Below are 24,119 nucleotides of genomic sequence, written 5' to 3'. Positions count from 1 at the left end.
AACGCTCATATAAACATTTCTCTATTTTTTCAAAAATACCACACTTTAATTGAGCCAAACATTGATCAATGATCTCATGCATTTATGCTAAGTACTATGTATACATGGCCCATGACCTCAAATAAAGTAAAGCACAGCATTTAAGAGAGGTGGGTTAAATGATGGCAATACCTATGTCAACAAAGAGGGTGCTAAGGAAATGTATGGCTTGAGAAACCAAGAGGCATGTGTTGATAACTGAACTAAGTCTCAAAGTACTAGGAGTTAGGATAAGGATAGTGAGAGAACTAGTAGCACAAGCAAAGGTAATTTCTTGGTGGAAGTAGACAAGGACAGTAGGAGCAAAACAGATCATAAAGGACCTCATATGCTATGCTAAAAAGTTTAATTTTTATCAGAAAGCTTCTGAGAATTATTAAATTATAATTTTAATAAGTTTTTATAAATTACATGCATTTTAAATAAGCAATGTAATTCTAATTGCTTTCAAAATTGTAGTTACAGTCATGGTGACATAGTAAAGGAAAACAGAAATATAGCTGATGGCAACTTTTGCTAGGCCAATTTACATACTATCAGAAAAATATTACTGTTCCCATGACAAGCAGGCTGAGGCAGAGACGTTTAACAAAATGCCCTAGGCCACACATGGAGTGAAAGGGGTGGATTTGAACCAGGAGTCATCTATCACCAAAGCCCAGGCTCTTCTCCTTACATATTGACAACATTTTATAAACCCTTACCTTAGGCCATCACCACAAGCAGTAAGTGAAGTTACAACACATACATACTTAACATAGGCAATATAAATTCTATAGGCTTATAAAAAATGCACAAACAAATATTCTTGGTACAACATAGCACCTAAATTAAGGGTGACTTTTCTTTTTACCTGGTGGTCAGTGAAAAGAGCAGCAATGTCTTTTATCACTACAGGAAAAACTGCTTATACTGAACATATTGGAAGATAGTGCCATGCATATTATACTTATTGGCAATTTAAAGGACTACCAAGGATAATTTTGACTACTTTCAACCTTTACCTTAGGCAATGACTTTAACACTTAGCCATCCACTATAATTGTAAAATAATCCACCATGATTTACACTAACTCATTTTCACTTAATCTACCACTCTCTTTGTTGAGGGCCATAGGCAAATAAAACACTTAAAAAGTGCGATATACTTATGTTTATATAAGAATGGTTATGTAGGAATTTTGTTTTTATTTTAAGTAAATCTTTTTTTAAAACTTGCTATATTGAAAAACACACAAGCTCAATTTATAATAAGACACATACTTCAATATAAAAAAAATCCTCTTCACCAGCAGACTATGAATTATGCAAATACAGAATTCTTGAATAATTATGTTTATCTTTATCATGGAGGCAAAAATTCTAGCCACAATAAACCTAGAAATATTCTGCACTAATTTATAGCTGTGTGACAGACTACAAAATAAATTTTCAAAAAGCTAGGATATATTTTTGGAATAAATTTCATAGCACACAAGTCCAACAATCTTTCTCATTGTTCATATACCATCAATGAGTGAACGTGTGTGTGTGTGTGTGTGTGTGTGTGTGTGTGTTTATGTTGAACCCTCAGAAAGTGGTGAATGTTCACATAAGTCTTCAATGCACCCATATTTTCTGTAACAGTATAACTTCATCTTTGAACAGTCTTTTTTACCCTTAATTGAACAGTTAAAGTACCTGGGAAACACTTCGAACTCCAAGTGACCTCTGCTATCCAAACATTATATATTAGACCACACAGTAATATTATCACTCAAACCTTGATCTACCAAATTCTGCTAAGGAAGCTTTTAACACCAAGAGGCTTCCTTGCAAGGTAAAACACTTAACTCTATTATGATAGACTGCTATGAACATACATTATTCAAGGATACTCAATAAAATTGATATCAGAGTGATAGCTGTTTTTTTAATATTCTCAGAAATTTCACTGTAGTAGCAAAACATGGAGACAGATAATACAAATATTTTATTAAAAAATAATAAAGCTTTATACAGAAAGTTAGATAGTATTTAAAATAAGATGTCTGCCATACTAAAATTAAAGAAAATATTATAATTTAGCTACCATTTAAGATTCAATTTAATTATCAAATTTTAAATTTATGTCAAAAATGGTTCTTCCTGATTTTATTATTTTTATTTTTTATTATTTTTATTAATTACTTTTTAGCAGCTCATACACTTGGAAAGATTCATGTCCTTCTAACTTACGTAACTTAGATCAAGCACTAAGTCACAGACCAGCAGTGCTGTTTGTTTAGGTGGCAGCAGCTTAGGTAGCCAAGCCGCAGGAAGGACTCACTGGACTCTCTGTGGGTGGCGCATTTTAGCCCTGCAGCTGGGTTAGCGCAGTATACCAAACAAGCTGTTATTTTAATAGAAATAAACACCTTCTGTGCTCATTATTCAAACCCTAAAAAAGTGATCCCTTATTGAACACTTACAACCAACCAGATAGCAGCTTAGTGAGTTAGCATATCAGTGCATTTATAAATCAGTTACAACACCATCTCCTTTGATGAAATATTACCTTGGTTGGGAGTGACTATTTTAAAATACCGAGTCACCCAGATATGCAGCTTCTTTGATCACTGCTTCAAAAGACTAAATGGAGAGCAATAATTATAATTAATAATGTTAGAAATACTTGGAGTTTGTTGTTTTGAATGAATTATTCATTTTGCTTTAAGGATGCCTTTAATCATTATGCTACTATTAAAGTCTAACATGTAACAAAGCCTAACATGTAATGACATATTCCTTATATATACTTCCTATATCTCAACAATAAAAATACTGTGGACTAGCAGTAAGATAATGCACCATACTTCAACATAGTTCAGTCATTTAAAGAATGCAAGCTATCATGACTAACTAAAAAGAACAAGAACCCAATGTAAACTCCGTGAACAGCCGAACACAATGTAAAACACTTATATTGTTGGTCTTCTTCCACAATTCCTGGCTCACAGCTTCCCAAACCATTGGGATTTATAAGTGTTGAGAGTGATAAAGATGTCATTTGTTAATTTAGGTGACTTTCAGACCTGATCCAAGGGTTGAAACAGGTTGCCAGAACCAACCACATGATTAGAGGTTTCTGAACTTTCACCCCAGATCTCCAAGGAGGACAAAAGGACATAAAGTTGAGTTTAATTGCCAATGGCCATGACTGAGTCCAGTGATTTTCAACTTTTTCCATATCGTGGCACATATAAAGTAATTACTAAAATTCTACAGCACACCAAAAATATATATCTTTTGCCAATGTGATCAAAAAAAGGTAAAATTTTGAGTCATTCACACGGGACAGCTATTGCTGTGTTGGCTGATGTCATTTTTTTAATATGACAATCTATGAGAAAATAGGTCAGTGCCCCTGACTAAACAGTCAGGTATTGCATGTTTTAAAAGTTCTTGCAGCACACCAGTGTACTGTGGCCCACTGGTTGAAAAACACTGACTTAGTCAATCATGACGATGTAACCAAGCCTCCATATAAAACTCAGGAGGACCGCTCATTGGTCCTTTTTCCAGAAAGCTTCTACATTCAGGAACCAAAACACTCCCATGGGACACCTTTCTGGGCCCCAGGCTCCACAGAGGACAAAAGTTCCTTTGTCCAAGACCTCCTCCTATGTATCTCTTCATCTAGTTGTTGATTTGAATCCCTTAATAATTAACCTGTAAGTAACGTTTCTCAGAGTTCTGTAAGCCATTCTAACATATTAATCAAACCCAGGGAGTGGGTTGTAGAAAGCTCTGATTTATAGCCAGTTGGTCACAAGTGCAGGTAACAGCCTGAACTTTCCATTCGCATTATGAATTGGAGCGATGGTTAGAACCTCCAATCTATAGCCAGTTGGTTACAAGAGCAGGTAAGAGCCTGGACTGGTGGCTGGCACCTGAAGTGTGTGTGTGTTAGGGGAGTCTTGTAGTACTGAATGCTTAACCCATGGAATCTGATGCTATCTCTGGGTAGACAGTGTCAGAAGAGAGTTGAATCCTAAGACACTTTGCTGGGGTCAGAGATTGTCTGTGTGTGGACAATCCCCACCACCAACCTTCATGCTGGAATTCAGTCCAGGAACTTCATTTAATAGGTGGGATTAGCCAGAACAAACCTGGCTCACAGAAACATGTGGTTTGGGAAGAGAAATAATGAAACATCAAGAAATGAGGAATCTTTGATTCCTGGGTGGCCACATGATCACCTATGGTATGGACTAGCTACTACGCTACAATTAATTACTACTAAAGGTAAAAGTTACCAATAGAATTTCGAGAGGATGCAACTCCTGGGGAGCTGGTTCATTTGATACATAAGAAAATGAAAACTAAAAGGAAAAATGTTAAATATATAATTCCCTGGTTATTATTATCTGTAAAAGCCAAAATAAAAGTAAAATAAAGTACTGGGTCTTAATGTTAGACCAAGCTTAGATTTGGGTCAGGGAACCCCATTCACCATGTAGAAAGAAGACTCTCACATTTCAAGATGCATAAAAAGAACCATTAGTGAACTGATGGAAACCTCTGCTAGATACAGAAAGCAATAGGAAATGAAAATATATATATACTAGAGGCCCGGTGCATGAAACTCATGCACGGGGGCGGGGGGGGGGGGTCCCAAAGCACTACTCGTGCCCTCTCGTAGTCTGAGAGCCCTTGGAGGATGTCAAACTGACGGCTTAGGACCCCTCCCCACAGGGAGCAGCTCTAAGCCGTCAGTCGGACATCCTTAGCGCTGCCATGGAGGTGGGAGAGGCTCCTGCCATCGTGGCTGCACTCACAAGCCATGGACCTGGCTTCTGGCTGAGCGGCACTCCCCCTGTTGGTGCGCACTGACCACCAGGGGGCAGCTCCTGCATTAAGCGCCTGCCCCCTGGTGGTCAGTGTGTGTCATAGCGACTGGTTGTTCCACCATTCAGTTGACTTGCATATTAGCCTTTTATTATATACTAGAGGCCTGGTGCACGAAATTCATGCACTCGGGGGGGGGGAGGGGTCCCCTAAGCCCAACCTGTGCCCTCTCACAGTCCGGGAACCCTCGGGGGATGTCCGACTGATGGCTTAGCCCACCACCACTGCTGCGCTCGCCAGCCATGAGCCCGGCTTCTGGCTGAGCGGTGCTCCCCGTGGGAGTGAACTGACCATCAGGGGGCAGCTCCTGCGTTGAGCAGGATCAGGCTGAAACCGGCTCTCCAACATCCCCTGAGGGGTCCCGGATTGCGAGAGGATGCAGGCCAGGCTGAGGAACACTACTGGTGCACAATCAAGGCTGGGGAGGGCCAGGGAGGTTGGTCAGTCAGGGAGGGACCACGGGAGGGCTCCAGAGAGTGTCCAGCCCATCTTGCTCATTCCTGATTGGCTAGACCCCAGCAGCAAGCTAACCTACCAGTCGGAGAATCATCCCCCTTGTGGTCAGTGCACATCATAGTGACTGGTCGACCGATCGACTGCCCCTGGTGGTCAGTGCACATCATAGTGAGCGGTTGAGCAGCTTTAGCATATCATTAGCATATTATGCTTTGATTAGTTGAATGGACAACCAGACACTTAGCATATTAGGCTTTTATTATATAGGATGATATGGTTAATATATATATATATATATATATATATATATATATGGCTAATATGCAAAGTGTCCACTCGGGAGTTCAACCGGGAGACTGGGGGGCAGCACAGAATGAAGGAAGGCCCTGGCCGCCAGCCAGCAGCCAGGGATGGGAGGCTCCGGCTAGCAGCCGGAAGGCCCTGATCAGCCCTGATCACCGGCTAGGCCTAGGGACCCTAACCGTGCACAAATTTCATGCACCAGGCCACTAGTATAAACATATAAATGATGTGATCTGATAATTGAATACAAAATACACTGTATATTGTGTTTCAATATTCTGACTTAATAAAGTTCTTGTTTTGGATAGGGCTATTAACTTTATAATGTTGCAAAAATAAAATATAAACTTTTTTTGCTGGTTGGAACTGAAATTCTTTCAGCTTAGGTACTCTGTTAAAAAGCATATCTCTTCATTTGGAGTATATTTGATACAATGTATTTATTATTATTATTAACAATAATAACTATTATTATTATTGTTATTATACTGAATGTCCTAATTAAGCTATCTCTTCCAGGAAAAGCCATTCACTCACTTATACCTTCACTCTTCACAAACCTAAAAGAAATACTTCACACAATACATTATATAAAGTGGGCACTCAATGAGTATTTTTAAAATGTGAAGGTAAATAAACATATCTCTAAGAACTTATTTTACGTTCTCATTTACTGAAAGTTTAAGATTGAGGCTATCAACAGATAAGTGATGTTAAATCTGGTTCACAGACTCCTACTATTACTGGAGGTCTTCCAGGGAACCATGCAAGCAGCCCCAGAGTACACTGAAGAACAATGCTCTAAGAAGTTCCCACCAATCAGAGATGTTACAAGGGAGAAATTCTGAGTTAATTCAATTACTCAAGTCATAAATAATTTAAGTGAGGATCAAAAGTTAAGCCAAAAAGGCTCCAGGTCACAAAAGAATTAGTTGGTCCCATGTTAAAATATAAATCATCTAAAAAGCAAGAAAGAAGAAAGTACAAAGATTAAAATAATTAGAATGGCCATCATAAAATAATAGCTATCATTTATTGAGTGTCTACTGTATATCTGGGATGATGCTAAACAACTTTATATATTAATCTCATTTTAAATTCACATTTACTATTTGCAATAGGTATTAATTATCCACACTTTTTAAAAGTGATAAATCAGAGAAGTTAAGAAAGTTTTCAAAAGTTACAAATGAATATAATATATAGCCAGAATTCAAAGTCAGAACTATTAGACTTCAAATCTGGTACCATTAACCAATTTGAATAATATTCTTTGTTCCAGCAAATAACTTTGATATTCTATTCTCCAGCAGTATATTTCACAGTTACACACACACACACACACACACACACACACACACACAAAAATCCTTTTTTTTTTTTTTTTTTCAAATAACCAAAACGACAAAATACACCTAACACCTTAAATCTAGGATTCTGGACTTAGGAGAAAAGAAAAACAGAAAAGAATTAAGAGAAATAATGGAAAACATCAACCTTATTTATCCCTTTCGATAACTGACATCCATTTGAGAGTGTACTGTTATTTAGAAAAGTGTAATAAAAGTACAAGGAATACTAATACTTATTAAATGCCTTTTATGTCCCAGGCACTATCCTGGATATTGGGAATACAGTGATAAACAAGACAATTCAAGGCCCACCATGGAATTTTATGGTGAACCGTATAAAAACAAATATACTATTTCTTTTCCTTTCCAGGAGAATTTTCATGATCAATTATAAGCTTTTTAAAGGAGTCCATTTTGTCAATTCAATTCAGAAACTCATATTAATAATTAATATACAATATGTACAACCTGAATAATATACAACCTGAAGGGTTTTCCTGCTAATGACCACACTGAGAAAGATAGCCATGAGATCATGCAAACTGCCATCTGCCAACACATGACCTGGACTTATTACCTGTTTTTCCTCTGACTTTTCCAATTCAGTTTGACATAGCTCAGAGAAAGTCCTCTTGCCAGACTGTTTAGTCTCACAAATCTTACCATTAAATACTTTTTCCTGAGGTTCAGCCTAACTGGCCCTTTGCTTACTTTCATTTCATAAAACTCTTTTGAGTGTCAATACCTCAATACTGCTATTCACTTTCCCTGGAAATTTTCTACTATTTAAATATAGGCATGAGTTTAATTAGACATGGCACAAACTAGAACATCAGAAAGACTGGCTCTAAGGAATTAGGCCAGAGCACAATTTCTGAACAAACAAAAAGATCAGAAATATAAACATACTTTTGTTGAAATAAGAAAAGCCATGAGATCATATGGGATTGAAGAGCTTAAAAGCTAAGTACAGATCTCTGCTTCTAGTCTTGGTCAGACAGCTCCCTTAGGACCAACCTATGATCACATAGATGACAATTACAAACTCTAAATAAATTATTTCTTAAAATACCTGAAAACACAAAGAAGTTAAAGTAGGATGAATCTAAGAGAGAGAAAAAAAGGAATCACACTGAATAAGATTTCCATTTTTATGGCTTTTAACCTGGAAAGGAGAGATCCAGAGAAGGGAAACTCTAATATGGATAAACTATTCAAATCTCTTGTTAATCCCCAAACCAAGTATGTGAGAGTCAAACTTCAAGCAGCCTTCTTCAGGTTAAAAGAACTGACCTGATATTTCCCACCAGCTGAGAAATAGAATTTGAAGTTGGGGTATAGCCAAGTTAACTGACTTAAAAAACAAACACATCAAAAAAGTCCAATATTCTTCAAATGTGTCTAAGAGAATCCATTTTCTATAATATATCATTCACAATGTCCAGGACAAAATCTGAAATTTCTCAAGAAATGAAAAAATGAAAACATATCAAAGCTATAACCCATATATCATTGGAGAGGGGCATATTTTATCCAGATGTTGAAATGAGCAAAGATTTTAAATCAGCTGATATAACTATAATCAAGGATATAAAGTAAAACATGACCATATTAAATGGAAAGACAGAACAGCTCATTGGAAAAATAAAAGTTATAAAGAACTACCGTAGACCAATTCCAGCATGTCATAATTTCAAGAGTTTCATCAAAAGGTTGATGAGACTTGGGGACTCAACAGAGTTGAGTCACACATGTAGTCACCTGCATCTGGGAATGGCTAAAGGCATTTCCCCAAACCTGAATAGGATACATTAAACTGATTGTGGCTGCCAGACAGCTAAAAGGTATCTTAATCTACATGTTATTGCCTCCTACTGGCCAAACACCTGAACAGCCCTAGGCTAATTCCCCCAAACTGACTATGCTTCTGTACCCTTTGAAACCTTACCCTTTGAAGTGTATTATCTCCACCTTGCCTTAGGACAAATTGTGTTAATAAAAGCAAGGGTCCTAGACAAGGAGGTAGTCTTCAGTTCCTTTAGCTGACCCCCAATGCCTTTCAAAATTATATCTCGTTTCCGTGCTGGGGTCCAACCCCAGCGGGTCCAGGGGTCCCCAAAGGTGTGGACGGAGTCGGCGAAGAAGGAATGACACGGAGACAGCATTCAGTTTATCAGCAGCCTAGCCAGGATCTCTAGCCAGGATCTCTAGCCAAGTTCTGTTCAGGATCTCCAGCGAAGTTCTGTTCAGGATCTCCAGCGAAGTTCTGGTTAGGATCTCCAGCCAGGTTCTGTGTCCAGGTTCTCCAGCCAGGTTCAGTCACCAGGTTCTAGTCAGGTTCTCTTGCCATGTTCTATAGTCAGGTTCAGTCCAGGTTCTGTAGCCAGGTTCTGTCTCTAGGTTCTTCAGCCAGGTTCTCTCGCTAGGTTCTGTCTCTAGGTTCTGTTGCCAGTTTCTGTCCAGGTTCTTTTGCCATGTTCTCTCTAGCGAAGTTCTTCTGTCTCTAGGTTCTGTGTAGGTTCTGTCTTCTTAGTTCTGTCTTTTAAGTTCTGTCTTTTAAGTTCTGTCTTCTAAGTTCTGTGTGTAGGTTCTGTCTTCTAAGTTCTGTCTTGTTACATCTGTATTTATACCAGTTGATTCCAATCCTATCAATCTCTATTCCAAAGGTTAGGGCGTTTCTTATCTCCATTCCAGGGAGTAAAGATTATGTAGCTTAAGCATGATTGTTCATAGTTAAAGTGATTAATTACCCGCCTGGCACTTAGTTAAGAGGTTTTATTCCCTCCCTAACTTCAGGGGAAAATCCCTACCTGGGGAAACAACCTTTCTCAGAGACCTTGGTTAAAACACATAGTGCCAAGAAGGTGAGCAAACATATTCAGAACAGTATGCCATATATGCCAGGTCTCTTGAAACAGCAAGCATGGACCGGCTCCCGGCATTTCCGGGCTCTTCATTAGTCTCTGGATTTCTATGTCATCTATGCACAGCCTTTTCCAGATTCCTGAACCCTTCTTGATGCTGGGACAAGAACTCCGGCAAAGAACCAATGAAAGTATTGGAAATTAAAAATTAGTAAGTTTTTAAAAATCATTGAATTGAGATAAAAAAGAGACAATAAACTTGAATATCAATATAAATAACCTAATCTGAACAACAGAGAAAAAGGATTTTTAAAATGAAGAGAGCTTCAGGAACCTTTAACTGAAGTCTCAGAAGGGGAAAAAAGAATAAGAATATATATTCCTATATTTGAGAAATAATGAACAAGAATTTCCCAATTTTAGTGAAAGACATAAATTTACAAATTCAAGAAACTCAAGAACTCTTGCAAAAAAGGGGTATTTTTAAATTAAACTCATAGGCACATCATGGCCAAACTTTTGAAAAACAAAGATAAAGACAAAATATTAAAAGCAGACAGGAGAAAATATTATATGCAAGAGAATTATAAATTATAGGAACACTAACTTCTCATCAGAAGTAACAAAGATTAAAAAAATAACAACATATTAAAATTCCTAAAATACTAAAATTGTCAATCCAGATTCCTTTGTCCCCCTCCCCCTGAAAAACAAACAGATTCTTCAAGATTGAAGGCAAAATAAAGGAAATTTCAGATAAAATAAAACTAAGGAATATTAGAAACTTCTTTAGGCTGAAGGGAAATGATACCAGATGAACATATGGATCAAAAGAAGGAATGAGAAGCAAAGAAATAGTAAAATATCAACCCCACAATATAATATTAAAAGTTTTATTTTCAGGCACTTTTTGTTGTTGTTAATCCTCAACCCAGGATATTTTTTCCGTTGATTTTTTTTTTTTTTTTTTTTTTTTTTAGAGAAAGTGGAGGGAAGGAGAGAGAGGAAGAGGGAGGGAGGAAGGGACATTGATGAGAGAGACACATCAATGTGTTGCCTCCATCATGCACCCCCACCCCTGTCAGGGGTGGGGATCAAGCCTGCAACCCAGGTACTTGCCCTTGATAGGGAATCCAACCAGCAACCCTTGGGTCTACAGGCAGATGCTCTAACTACTAAGCAAAACCATCCTGGGCTTAGCAGTCTTTATTTTAACGAAGAGGATAATTTAATCAAGTTGGGTAAACTTGTGATATAAAGTAGTGAATACCTTTAAAATTAAGTAACTTGGTGGTTTTATATTTTATTTCTATATTTTCATTTATAAGTACAACAGACTTTACTATTCTTAAGTATTTTTAGTATAATGGTTGTTTAAAAAACAACACTAATAAAACTGATTCTCCTAATATAAAAACAGCACTGGAAGAGGATTTTAACAAATCATTTAATCTTTGAATCACCCTAACAAATAATTATACCTGTTCCATAGGGTTATAAGGAGCCCATATAGTAATATGCAAAAAAAGTTTATCACTTTTCATCACAAAGTATTCTGTTACTGATAACTATTCAAATGTCTATATTTAAGTGCCATCAAGTAGGAAAGATCAGCTGATATAATAGAAACTATCATTAGCATTGAATACCAATTTGACAAACAAACCCATTGAAAAACATTTATGCTAATCAAGGATTTCTGAAAACTATTTAAACAAGTAATTTCTCTGAAAGAAATTTTAATAATGTCTAATATTTACCACTTAGAAATAAAAATGAGATCAAAGCTGGATCTCTGAATAATAATTGTGAAACAGCATACAAAGGAAATGGGTGTCTCCTGGATGTCATTTAACCAGGAGTCATGTACAGAATGGGTTCCTTTTGCCAATGTAATCAGAATTAAGGATTGTTTCATGAAATACAAGGAGGCTTACCCTGACAAACTTTCAAAGAGCCTTACAAACTTGGCCAATACAGCTCAGTGTACCTGACTGCATGTAGAAGTGCAATTTGTCTTCCCAGGATTCTTTCCTTTTACTGCTGCTCCCTTAGCCAAGGCCCTCCCAACCTTACAAATGGCATATTGTAATGCTGCAGAACTTTAGTAAATCAATTCAATATAAATTTGAGCACATTAACTACATACAAAATTAAATGACATTATATATAGCTCGGCAGTTAGGCCATATGTTTTGAAGTCACAGCACCTGTGTTCAACCCCAGCCCTGCCACTCAATAGCTGTTTGGATTTGGGTAAGTTATATACCACTGAGTGTTAGTTTCCTCTATAATAGCTAGTTCCCATCCAAAATACTGAGATGATAACAGGGACCTAGTTCAGAAAATCATCAGGGTTGTATGTAGCATAATGTATGGCACATAGTGGTCATTTTCAATGTTAAGCACAGTAACAGAGTGAAATACAACAATTACAAGGTCCCAAGTATTAGATTTAAATGGAATTGTAAGATATAGAAAACCTAGAAAGACAAGAACAGTTTTGAAAAAAAGGAGAAGGTAAGTGAAAACTTCTGGAAGGATAAGGCATTTCCACACATCAACAAAAATAAGCACTCTCCATAGAACAGTATATGTCTATATCTATATCTATATTATATCTATATCTATATCTATATCTGTATCTGTATCTATCTATATCTATATCTAAAAGCCCAGTGTCCATTACGGCGTAACAATCAGAATGACCGGAAGGACCAGTGGCTATGACGCTCCCTGCAGCAGCCAACCAGCCTGATCCCACGACTGCCCCCTCCAACCCCGCCCCCGATTGGACCCCCGCACCTGCTGGTCAAGGACACAGAAAGCATGCGACTGAGCTGTGGGCACCCTTCTGAGAGGAGACGCCCGCCAGGTATAAAGTGTACAGAAGGCGCTCAGCGAGGAGTCCACACGGGCTGTGTCCGCACCTTCATGCTGTCCCCCGCGACCACAATGCCAAAGGAAGCCTGATTCGGGAACCGGTGCTGACCGCCCACACGGAGAAACAGTATGCAATAAACATCACGTCCCACAGACACCGGAATCTGCCTCAAGAGGACGATGCTACAGACCGGGAGCAGGAAGATCGGGACTGAGACAGAAGGTCTGGGAAAAGCAGGGCCTCGGATGGCCATGCTCTGCGTTTGCTGCCCGACCCTGCTCCCCGGTCCCCTCCGTGTGACAAGCGCCTGTATGGCCGCCCTTGGAGGGAGGCCTGTGAGTGAAGAACTATGGCTGTGCCTATGGCTGCACTCAGCCTCCTGCCCTCGTGGATAAGCAGTAAACATATTTACTGCCAGACTCTAAAACCCTTTATCGGTAATAGCGCAAATAACGCAAGACCTACATGTTTCTAAACAGGACTCTGTCCAGCTGCGTGTGAACCCAGATCGAAGGCGTGCTCTCCACCAAGGAGGCTGCAAAGGCTGCTCCTCTCTCGAATACACGCAACCTGGAGAGGTTTAAAGGGAAAAGGAGATAAAAATAAACCAAAATAGCAACAAGCTCTGAAGCCGCTGCAGATGCCGTCAAATCCTCAGCTCGGTGGTGACGTCAGAGCCCATCTCTCCGTGCCTGGGGCTCAGACAGCTGAGCCGCTGGCACCGGCCTCATCTACCCACGCTACTTTCAACGTCCCGCCAGCCCCTGGAGGCGGGTGGGCTTGGGGATGGAGGCTTCCGTGTTAAAGCCACCCTGTTGGTGTAGCACAGACACTCGCGGGCTTTTTTACGAGAGAGAACCCATAACATCCTTTCAGGAACGTGTTAACTGTTCTGAGATCACGCTCCCTGTCTTGGTGACTCTCAAATAGACCTCAGCAATCCCACTTGCCCAACGCAAAGACTCACCCAAGTTTCATGGAGACCGAACCCTCAGCCCTAGCGCAGCCGTGTCCTTTCAAAAGGAAGGTCACCCTGGCTGCAAGTCCTTGCTCTTCCTCACTTTCAATATTTCTTGCCACACCCTTCCCTACCCAGTCAAGCTCATTTAGAATTGAAGGCCAGATGAAGAGCTTCACAGACAAGAAAAAGCTAAAGGAGTTCATCACCCCAATCAGGGTGGGGCCAGCCAGGCAACCTTCCCTGTCCCCCCCCCTTGGCCAGCCCAGCCCCACCACCCAATCTGGTGGCCATCCAACCCCACCCATGCATGAATTCGTGCACCGGGCCTCTAGTATAAAATATACTTAAAGAATAACAAGGATCATACAGAAGTGAACAAAATGTCCAATTCATTTTTTATCACAAAGAGATTAAAACAGCATTATTTTTTCAATACAAGACTATCCAGAATATTTGAGATTTGTTCTCAAAGCCAAACAGTATAACTAAAAAATAATTTTAAAGCAATAATTCGAGTCCTTACTATGGCTTAACTAGAAAATACATACTTTTAGCAGGACTTCTACATCACTTACATTACTATTTCCCACATTCAAAAAAGGTCAGGAAATTATAAAGTGTTTAATATAAACATGGCAGATGTATACAAATACTTTTACCATAGAAATAAAGAATACTAAAATTTCTTTTTCAGGCATTCAAACAACACATTTGCAACCCATACTCCCACAAACCTGAAAGTCATTACTATTTTTGACAAAGTATTTGGCAGAGAACCATTATAAATGCTCCATTCTGATATTTCATCTGGAAATCACCATTTGAATTTAAAGTCCCCTAAACCACAGGGACACATGGCAATAATATAGGATTTTGGACTGCTGTTTTTAAAAATAACTTTAGCTGCTTTCGGCTAATTTATTTTACCTCATTTATATATATGAGAAATGTAAGTTAAATAAATGTAGGGAGGATGTTTGAACGTAGAATGCATTTTCCACTTTTAAAATAAGTTACAATATATAGTGATTACAGTTAGCCTATATGTTGAATATTTTTTTAAACTAAGATATGACTGAAACATAGATTTGTAATAAAAAAAAATACTAGGGAAATACCCTTGTAATAACTAAAGCAAACCTTCCTGAGTGATGTTTCAATCTTCCCTAATGTTAACATGCAGAAACTGCTAGTTGTCCCTCAAAATCTACCTTCCACTCTGTATACAAATGGAAATTTTTGGGCATAGAACATAGTTGAAATCACATTTCACAGACTTCCCTATAGCTAGGTGAAGCCATGTGATTTAGTTCTGGACAACATGATGTGAGCAAAAGTAATGCATGCAATTTTAGGGGGAAAGCCGAAAAGAAAAGGTACACGGCTCTTTATTTTCTCTTTTACTTGGTCCTGTTGCCTGAAAGGTGAACATAACAGTAAAGCCTAGAGAGCCATCTGGACCATGAGATAAAAACTACCCGCTAAAAATGGCAAAGCAACATGATTAAAGAAGCCTGGGCCTCCAACATCATAAAGCCATCATATTAATCCAGGATTGCCAATTTGGACTTTTACATCAGAGAACAACAAACTTCCATGCTATTTACATCATAAAATTTTCATCCTAAACCGCCAACATTTGATGGTGGGAGTAGGGGAGACGAAAGGAAAGGAGATACAAAAAGACTTTACCAGAATTCTAATAGGGCCCTGTAGTCATTTCTCGTGTATGTGTGTGTGAGTGTATGTGTGTGCACACATGCATGTAAATTTATTTGTCATACTTAATTTTCCTTCGAATCTCCTGGTTATCCTTCATAAGGGCAATTTTTAGAAATAAAAACTACAGTATTTTAAATGACCTAAACTAAATCTAAGAAATCACTTTGAAATTTTATGGATGAGAAAACAGAGATGCAAGCAAGCTAAATGATGAGCCCAAGGCTATTCTTATAAAAAAATAATTAGGTCTTTTTTTCTTTGTAGTTCATGAATGAAATTTTTTTCTGAAAAAAAAAAACAAGCAAGCTATGAAAGCAAAAAAAGGAAGAGGAATACATTATTAAGATGTACTGTTTGCATGACAAAGCATACAATACTGTAAAATCAGTATGAATTGTGAAAGGCAGAGGGAAAAAAATGAAACAAAGACCATGAATCATCTCCAGAGTGTGTGAGAGCACTTATACAGAACAGATAATGAGCTCCCAATGAGGGCACTAGAGTATGCGTTCATATAGCACAATCCACTGCCAACTGAAGAGCACAGGTGATGTCCCAAAGGTTTGTACTGTACAGGGAAAAATAGTTAAGTGTCTAGCAGGTCATTCAACATTTATCCCAATGGGAATTAAGCTAAAATAAAAGCACCTATATAATCTATAAAGAAAAGCCAATTAGAGCATAAATGAAACATTGGGTGTGTTGAGTTCAAAAGCAATCTCATGAAAACTATGCACCCACTCCCCACCTCCCAAAATGTATATAAACATCGACATATACATTATACATTTAAAATATTTAATTGCTGTCCTAGCTGGTGTGGTTCAGTTGGCTGAACATCCTCCCATGCACCAGAAGGTCACAGGTTCGATTCTCAGTCAGGACACATACCTGGATTACAGGTTTGGTCCCTGGTCAGGACACATACAGGAGGCAACCAATGGATGTCTCTCTCACATAAATGTTACTTTCTTCTCTGTCCTCTCTCTCTCTTTTCCACTTTCCTCAATAAAAATTAATATTTTGTTGCTTTGTAAATTGACAATTCTTTCACTCTGATAAAACACAGATAATATTTTTTAAAAATCAGTTTTTAATATAAAAATCAGTAGCTATTTTAGCTATTTTATTTTTTAAGATTGAAAACAAGAAAATATAATACGAATATAAATTTCAAATGTCTTGTATGACTTTGTATATTCAAAATGCTCAAATTGTGTAGTGATCACCAACAGAATTAGACACATAAATCTTTTTGAATTATGGCAACAAATGCTTAAAAACCTGGACTCTGCCCTAGCCGGTTTGGCTCAGTGGACAGAGTATTATCCTGCAGACTGAAGGGTCCCAGGTTCGATTCCAGTCAAGGGCACATGCTCGGGTTGTGGGTTCGGTCCCCAGTAGTGGGCGTGCAGGAGGCAGTCAATCAATGATTTTCTCTCATCATTGATGTTTCTATCTCTCTCTCCCTCTTCCTTCCTCTCTGAAATTAATAAAAATATATATTTAAAAAAAGAAAAAACCTGGACTCCTAGAATTATGACTCTGGTAGCAAATATACTTAGAACTCATGGAATATATTTGGCCATGAAAGAGTATGTCAACAAACACTAGAATTCACTGCAACCTTTTGAGTGGAATCTACATTCATTTTTCTCTTTTCTTCTTAGTGTAGGAGGTCATGTTTGGCAATAATCAAATGTCTGTGTCACCAAGGAAAGGATTACAAACTCCATTGAAACTTTTAGGTCACCAAAGTATAATTAACCTTAAAAAGTATTCTGCTATGTTTCCAATTGTCTGCAAATTTTTGCCAGCAGATGAATTTACGAGATACTGTAACTCTGAAATTCAATCTGCAGAAACACATCCTGAAGCACTGGAAGATTCCCAAGGCAGTTCGTCCAAATGGACTTGAGATTTTCATCTGTATCCATTAGGTTGACTGCAGCACTGTGAACTGAAAGTTTTACCTCATTCAAATATCCAAAAATATCTCTCAAGTAAGCCAAGCCATGAATAAACACCTCCTTGTCTCTGAGAATAGCCTTTCTCTTTCTCATAAGCAAGTTAATAAATGAATAAATAAGGAGACTGCTATCTAAACTACAATGTAGTGATTTAAGACAAATCCTTTAGGAAACCATACACTTCTCAATTACTAGGAATCTCTTATTCTGTTTCCATTTCTTAAGAAATCTGTTGAAATGGTAAGAGTTAAAAGGCTTTGGCTCTGAGAGAGTTGGTTACTTTCAGGGTGGTATCTTTCTGGATTACTCTCACCATTTCTGATGCTGATACATGCCAAGCCAATTGAAAAAGACATGAGTCATGAGGACTTGAAGTTCTTTCTTCACAGAAGCAACAAAACCAGATGTACAGCCAAGCATGGCAAGTTCTCCATCCATGCCCTATGTACCAAACCCCACTTTTCACCATGTCACAGATACCAAAAGCCTTTCAGGTTTTAAAGATATCTCACAAATATGGAATTTGTTATGCTTTAATATACACAAAACAGATGAAATCTAGAAACAGGCTGCATGAAATAATGTTATTTATTACCTACAAACTGAATGGGAATGTTGAATGAGAAATGGCATTACTCCCAATTTGACAATGATTTACTTCAAAATATGAGAAGATACCATCAACAGTACTGTAGTGTGTGTGTGTGTGTGTGTCGTCATTGAATTGTACAGGAAAAAACATTGTGTAGGCAATCTAAACCTTATTTAATGTTTTAAATTACCATTTTAAGTACTTAATTTATTGAAACGTACATACATTGGCAGCTAATTTAAAAAGTATATAACTTCTAAATAGAAGCAATTACTGACGCCAGTCTCTGTATTATTTTCTATACTAGGGGCCCAATGCACGAAATTCGTGCAAGGGGCTTGGCCCTCACAGACCCGGCTTGTCTGGAAGGTCTTCCGGAAGGACGTCCAGAAGGACGTATGGTCTAATTAGCATATTATGCTTTTATTATTATAGATGATAATATACATTTGGAAAAAAATGATTCAATTTGTTGCTTCAATTGTTTCTCTAACTGATGAAATTCCTTTACTCATCTGAGTTAAGAGAGTTTTTATAATAATTTTTAAAACAATTTAGTTCTAGCACAAATTGTCAATAACTGTCTTTAAACTTAATGTAATAAAGATGGCCCTCCTTTTCTTCTATTACAGAGCTCATTTCTGATTGATAAACCACTGGCCAAATGTAGACAGTTTAATCTCCAATTATCCCTTAAACTTGAGTAAAATATACAAACAGTAAGCATAATACTTTTGATCAATAAATCACCGGTCTTGATCTGAGGTATAGGAACTGAGCAGGACAAGCAATACATATCCTTGTCTGTAAAGCATGTAAGCTTTGAAAAGCTGGGGTTGAATTATTTCTTTCTATTTTAATATTTCTAAGTTTGATAATAGAAATAAACATCTTAATTCCTAATTATAAATTCTACTACACTTAATTATATCATTTTATAATTCCAAATACATTCTGATAAGTAGATAGCCATAATTATTAAATATTCAAAGATAAATATATTATTTTCTTTCTTAAAATCAGTATTTCCCCAAATGTATTTCAATAGACCTTGTCTCAACTGTCTAAACCTTCTGACCTCACTTTTCAGAACTGTTCATGTAATTATCTCTTAAATATTTACTTAAAGCATTAAAAACTAAACACATTTTCCAGTAATTATTTTTCATAATTCATTAAGATAAAGCATTGACTGTAACGTCGAAGCATTCTTCCAACTTGGAAACCACATACTTTTCAAATTTTTATTTCTGAAGTATTCTGAAAATAATATGTTAATTACTTCAATAATTCCTCAGATGTGCTCTCACATTTTACCACATTTTGGAAAGTTTTACTTACAGAAACATCTTTCAGGTTTTTCTCAAAGGAAAAATGATAAGACTCTTTAGAAAAATTAAACTTGTATGCATCGGCTGGTCCTGCTCCTGACACCAATGCTTTCTTCAGTTCATCAACATATTTCTCTTTTTCCATTGCCATGTCATCAGCTTCTTGGGAAATCGCTGATTCACAAACTATGGAAACATTAATAAAAAGTTTTGAAATAAATTTCTAAACATATGAACATATTTATTTACTTGTTGCTACTAATTTATCACTTATGTAGCAGAAATTTAAACAAAAAGTAAAATAAAACCCCACACTATACATTTTTAAGTCAAATTATACCTTTTAACTAAACTCACAATTTTTGAGAAATGCACTTAGTTTCAAATTTTATCTGAAAGTATTAAATTCCTTGCCTTCTTTCTCTTCTCAGATGAAATGCATGCCTTGTAAAATACCACAGAAACTACTATCTTATGTACCTGCTCCAAGGTCATAGCCAGAGAAATAATTTCCTATAATCTTTATAAGCTCTGTATTTTACTACATCTTTCTATTATTAAAGAGATTAAAGAGTCAGAAGTCTATTTATTTCTCACTCACATGGTCAGAGTCAAATTAAAGTAAAAGCAGAGTTCATTCCTCTTATCTCAGTACTTGAGGCCCGATGCACGAAATTCGATCAAGGGCCTTGGCCCCGGCCCCCACCCGCTGCCATCGCCACCACCACTGCGGCTTTGTCCGAAAGGCAGGATGTCGGGAAGTATGTCCAGTCTAACTAGCATATTATACTTTTATTATTATAGCTGTGCCAACAACAGAAAAGGTGAGGTGATGAGGAAGGAAAGGGAAGGGAACTAATAATTATAGAGTTTCTCCTCTAAGGCAGACACTATATTATAGACCTGGCTTCCAGTTTTCTCACCTAGGTATTTTTAAAGCTCATGTTTTACTCATCCATAGGGATATTTACTTCAATAAATATATTTTCAATTTTAGATATTCTGTTTCTTTGTCATAATATTCTGGTTTTAGTCACACTCTCCTTTTAAATATTTGAAGGCTTTAAAAATATTTAAATCTCTTTCAGATTCGTCTTTGTGCATAGTTCCTGGGTATAAATTCCATTTCTTCTATCTGCTTACACATTCTCATTATGCTTTTTTCACTTTCCTGCATGGACATATTTCAGCATGGCTCTCCACAGCCAGAGCATCCAGAGCTCTGGGCAGTACAGGTGGTGTTAAATAAAACTGCTGGCTTGCCTGCCTTGGAGTCCCTATAGATGTCATTGTTCTGGACCAATTTTGAAAATTAATTTCTTAATTTGGTTTCTACATGTGAGACAAATAATTCAAATTTAAACCATTCGCCCAAACATAACACAAGCTTCAGGTTCTTATTTTTGTTGGGTTATTCATTTGAATCTCTTATAGACTGATTCTGTGCTGTAACCCCAACTAGAGCATAGTATGAGCGGTTTTTTTTTGTTTTTTTAAGATGATCTCGTTAACATGATAACATTTCCAGATTCCTTTCTTTATATAAAGAGCTCAGCTCCAATTCTTAAGAGGCCTGCGGTCTTTAACATCGTATCACACTCAAATATTACAATCACAGACATCTAGACATATGTGTAGTTTAGATATTCAGTGAACCTATATAGTCAAGCTTCAGTTGCCATTAACCACACTGGTTTTCAGGTATCTCCTCATACAAGGCACCTGGGTATTTCTCTTTCTTACATTCAAATGCTGCAATGTATTCGTTTGCTTTTCAAATTACAAGGTTTAATCTACATTTGTTTGGAATGAGTGTGCAATTGGGTAGTTTTCTGTGTCTAATTAAGCTACCACAAAGATGCAAGACCAGCCAGTTCTATATTTTTATATTTAAAGGATACATTTATTTATCTCATTCCTCATAACACTGAAAGATAGACACTATTTTCATTTTACAAAAGAGAAAATCGAGGCTCAGAGAGATTGAGTAATAGTCTAGGGCCGTGGTTGGCAAAACGCGGGTCGCGAGACACATGTGGCTCTTTGGCCCCTTGAGTGTGGCTCTTCCACAAAATACCACGTGTGGGCGCGCACGTACAGTGCGATTGAAACTTCGTGGCCCATGTGCAGAAGTTGGTATCTTGTGGAAGAGCCGGTATTTTGTGGAAGAGCCACACTCAAGGGGCCAAAAAGCCGCATGTGGCTCGCAAGCCGCGGTTTGCCGAGCTGCAGTTTGCCAACCACTGGTCTAGGGTCATGGAGTCAGTAAGTGGTCTCTCTGGTTGTTCTGTTTGGACATGAGGTAGAGATATGAGATATGGGATACACTATTTTCTTCCATGATACTGAGAAACATTAGTATGAAGTACTACATAAAACACTGAAATCTTGATTAAAGAATCCCTGAAAATAAAACAGAGCTTTTCATAATATTCATCTGTGTGCTAACAAGTATCTAAAAGCCCCATGAGAGGCAATAAGGAAGAGTGTCTTGGAATCCATATATATTTCATGAGCAATTTTTGATAATAGGTCTAATATTGAAATGAGTCTCAACATAGCCTTTGAAGACAGGTAAGAATAAAAGTATCTTATATTCTCTTGTGATTCTTACAGCTTCTAAAATATTTTCACGTATTTTTTTCTCTCTGAAGCAGATGCATATTTAAGATGATCATCACTATCGAATCTATTCACCTTTTAAATACCCTATTAGCTCTTCGGGAACAATCTACAAATAAGACAAATGCTTCCCAATTGAGGAATAATTTCATATTTTGTGATTGGATAATTTTAAAGAGTTGCAATTAATTCACAGAGAAATAAAAATCTGTAGAAGCCATCTTTAATGCAGCTGTAGACAAACTTATAAAATACAAAAGAAAATAAAAATAGATTTTCATTGATAAAACATATAGTTAAAAGTATTCTAAATTTCATTATAATGAAGAGATACCTATCTGAAAATATTTAATAAAATTTATTGATTCATTTATTTAAAAATGCTTCATGAACTTCTACTACGTGCCAGGCACTATTCTAGGCACCGGTTAAAGAGAGATACAACGGTTAAAGAGAGACAAAAATGGCAATCTATAGAGTGTAGATTCAGATAATAACATCTTAGATATCCTCTTATGTTACCTCATCTGTGAATGCTGTGTTGTTATGAAATATTTCATTTTAAAGAAGAAAAAACATATGAAAGAAAATTATCTTTCTTTTTCTTAACTGAACTTATTGGAATGACACTGGTTCACAAAACCATACAAAACCCCATAGATTTCAAGTGTACAACTCAACAAAATATCATCCGCACACTACATTGTGTACCCATCACCCAAAGCAAAGTCTCTTTTGTTCCCTATTTATTTTTCCTGGTAATCCTCATCCGAGGATATTTTTTCCATTGATTTTTAGAGAGAGTAAGAGGGAGGGAAGGAGGGGGAAGAGGAGGAAAAGGAGGAGGAGGAGGGAGAGAGAGAAAGAGAGAGAGAAACATGACACGAGAGACATATGGATTAGTTACCTTTGCATAGAATCAAACCCGCAACCTTTCATTGCTTGGGCAGATGCTTTAACCATTGTGCAACACCAGACAGAGCTTGGTCCCCATTTATCCCTGCTTTGTCCACCGCTACCTATCCCCACCTCCCCTTTCTCTCTGGCTATCACTGCACTGTTGTCTGTGTCTATGTGTTATACATATACATATACATTTACATATACATATACATATACATATACATATACATATACATATACATATACATATATGATTTCATGCTTAATCCTTTCAGCTTCTTTCATCCAGCCTCCCAACAAACCCCTTTCCTCTGACAGCTGTCAGTCTGTTCCTCATAACCATGCCTGTTTCTATTTTGTTCATCAGTTTTATCTTTCAGTTACACTCATCCTTTTAAAAACTGTTCAATAAAAAGGTACCAGCTTTTTTAAAATTTTACTTGAACATGTCCTATAACAACAAATGTGAAATTGTGACTGCCTATTTAGAACTTCAATCTTAAAAAAACCATAGCTTAGTTACCAGTTTTGAATTTTGTGCTAAGACCATCTGGAAGGAGCACAGCTGTAAGCATTCAATACTCCAAAAGCTTCAGTGATCAGGAATAAAAGTCATGGAAATAATAAAATTCAGCAAGGATACAGCTGACTCACATGATACATTATAAAAAGTGAGCAGGCCAACATGATCAGAAAACAGGAAATTTTTTTCAGACAGGTAGGAGCCAAGAAGGTATCACTTTGTCACTGTTTATGGGTAGGTGAAAATGTAAGTAAGGAAAAAAGATTTTTTCCTTTGGATTCTTACGTATAACGAACCAAAATGGCCCCACTTTACTACCTCACTTATTAAAAATTCTTTTCCACTGAGCCCTGCCACATAATCTCCATACAGGTCACCAAATATTAATGTTTAGGATAAGTATAAGTGGGTATAATTATTTGATAATAAAAAAATTACTACAATTTAATTTTCTCTTCAATGAAATTTAAACTACTCCAGAGATGGGTGATATAAGTTTTTTACTGCTGACTATAATTCTTATAAAAGTCACATAACAGTCGTCAATCATTAGCCCACTTTTTGACTTAACCCTGTGATATTACCCCCTATAATGGTGAAGTGATGATAGACCACAAGATAATTAGACCCCCAAAACATTCATTAGATAAAAGATTGCTAATGAAAAAGAAATCAGTGACTTTAGTGTGTGGGAGATTAAAAAGAACCCCACATCCTTTTAATTTCAC

At 37.1% G+C, this 24,119-nt stretch overlaps 1 protein-coding gene across 2 annotated transcripts in view; it reads right to left on the bottom strand.

The window, feature by feature from the left end:
- Positions 1 to 24,119, bottom strand: part of XRCC4 (X-ray repair cross complementing 4) — a 194,817-nt gene that overhangs the window by 139,793 nt on the left and 30,905 nt on the right. For both annotated transcript variants that reach the window (XM_081089762.1, XM_081089761.1), the window contains one exon: positions 19,354 to 19,529. In XM_081089762.1, coding sequence (XP_080945888.1) covers positions 19,354 to 19,529 — 176 coding nt within the window. The remainder of the gene's footprint in view (positions 1 to 19,353; positions 19,530 to 24,119) is intronic.

The sequence above is a fragment of the Myotis nattereri genome (genome assembly GCF_964212035.1).
Source record: "Myotis nattereri genome assembly, chromosome: 4".
Lineage (NCBI taxonomy): Eukaryota > Metazoa > Chordata > Mammalia > Chiroptera > Vespertilionidae > Myotis > Myotis nattereri.
Note: the sequence above shows the minus strand (reverse complement) of the source record. Positions and strands in the feature narration are given on the sequence as shown.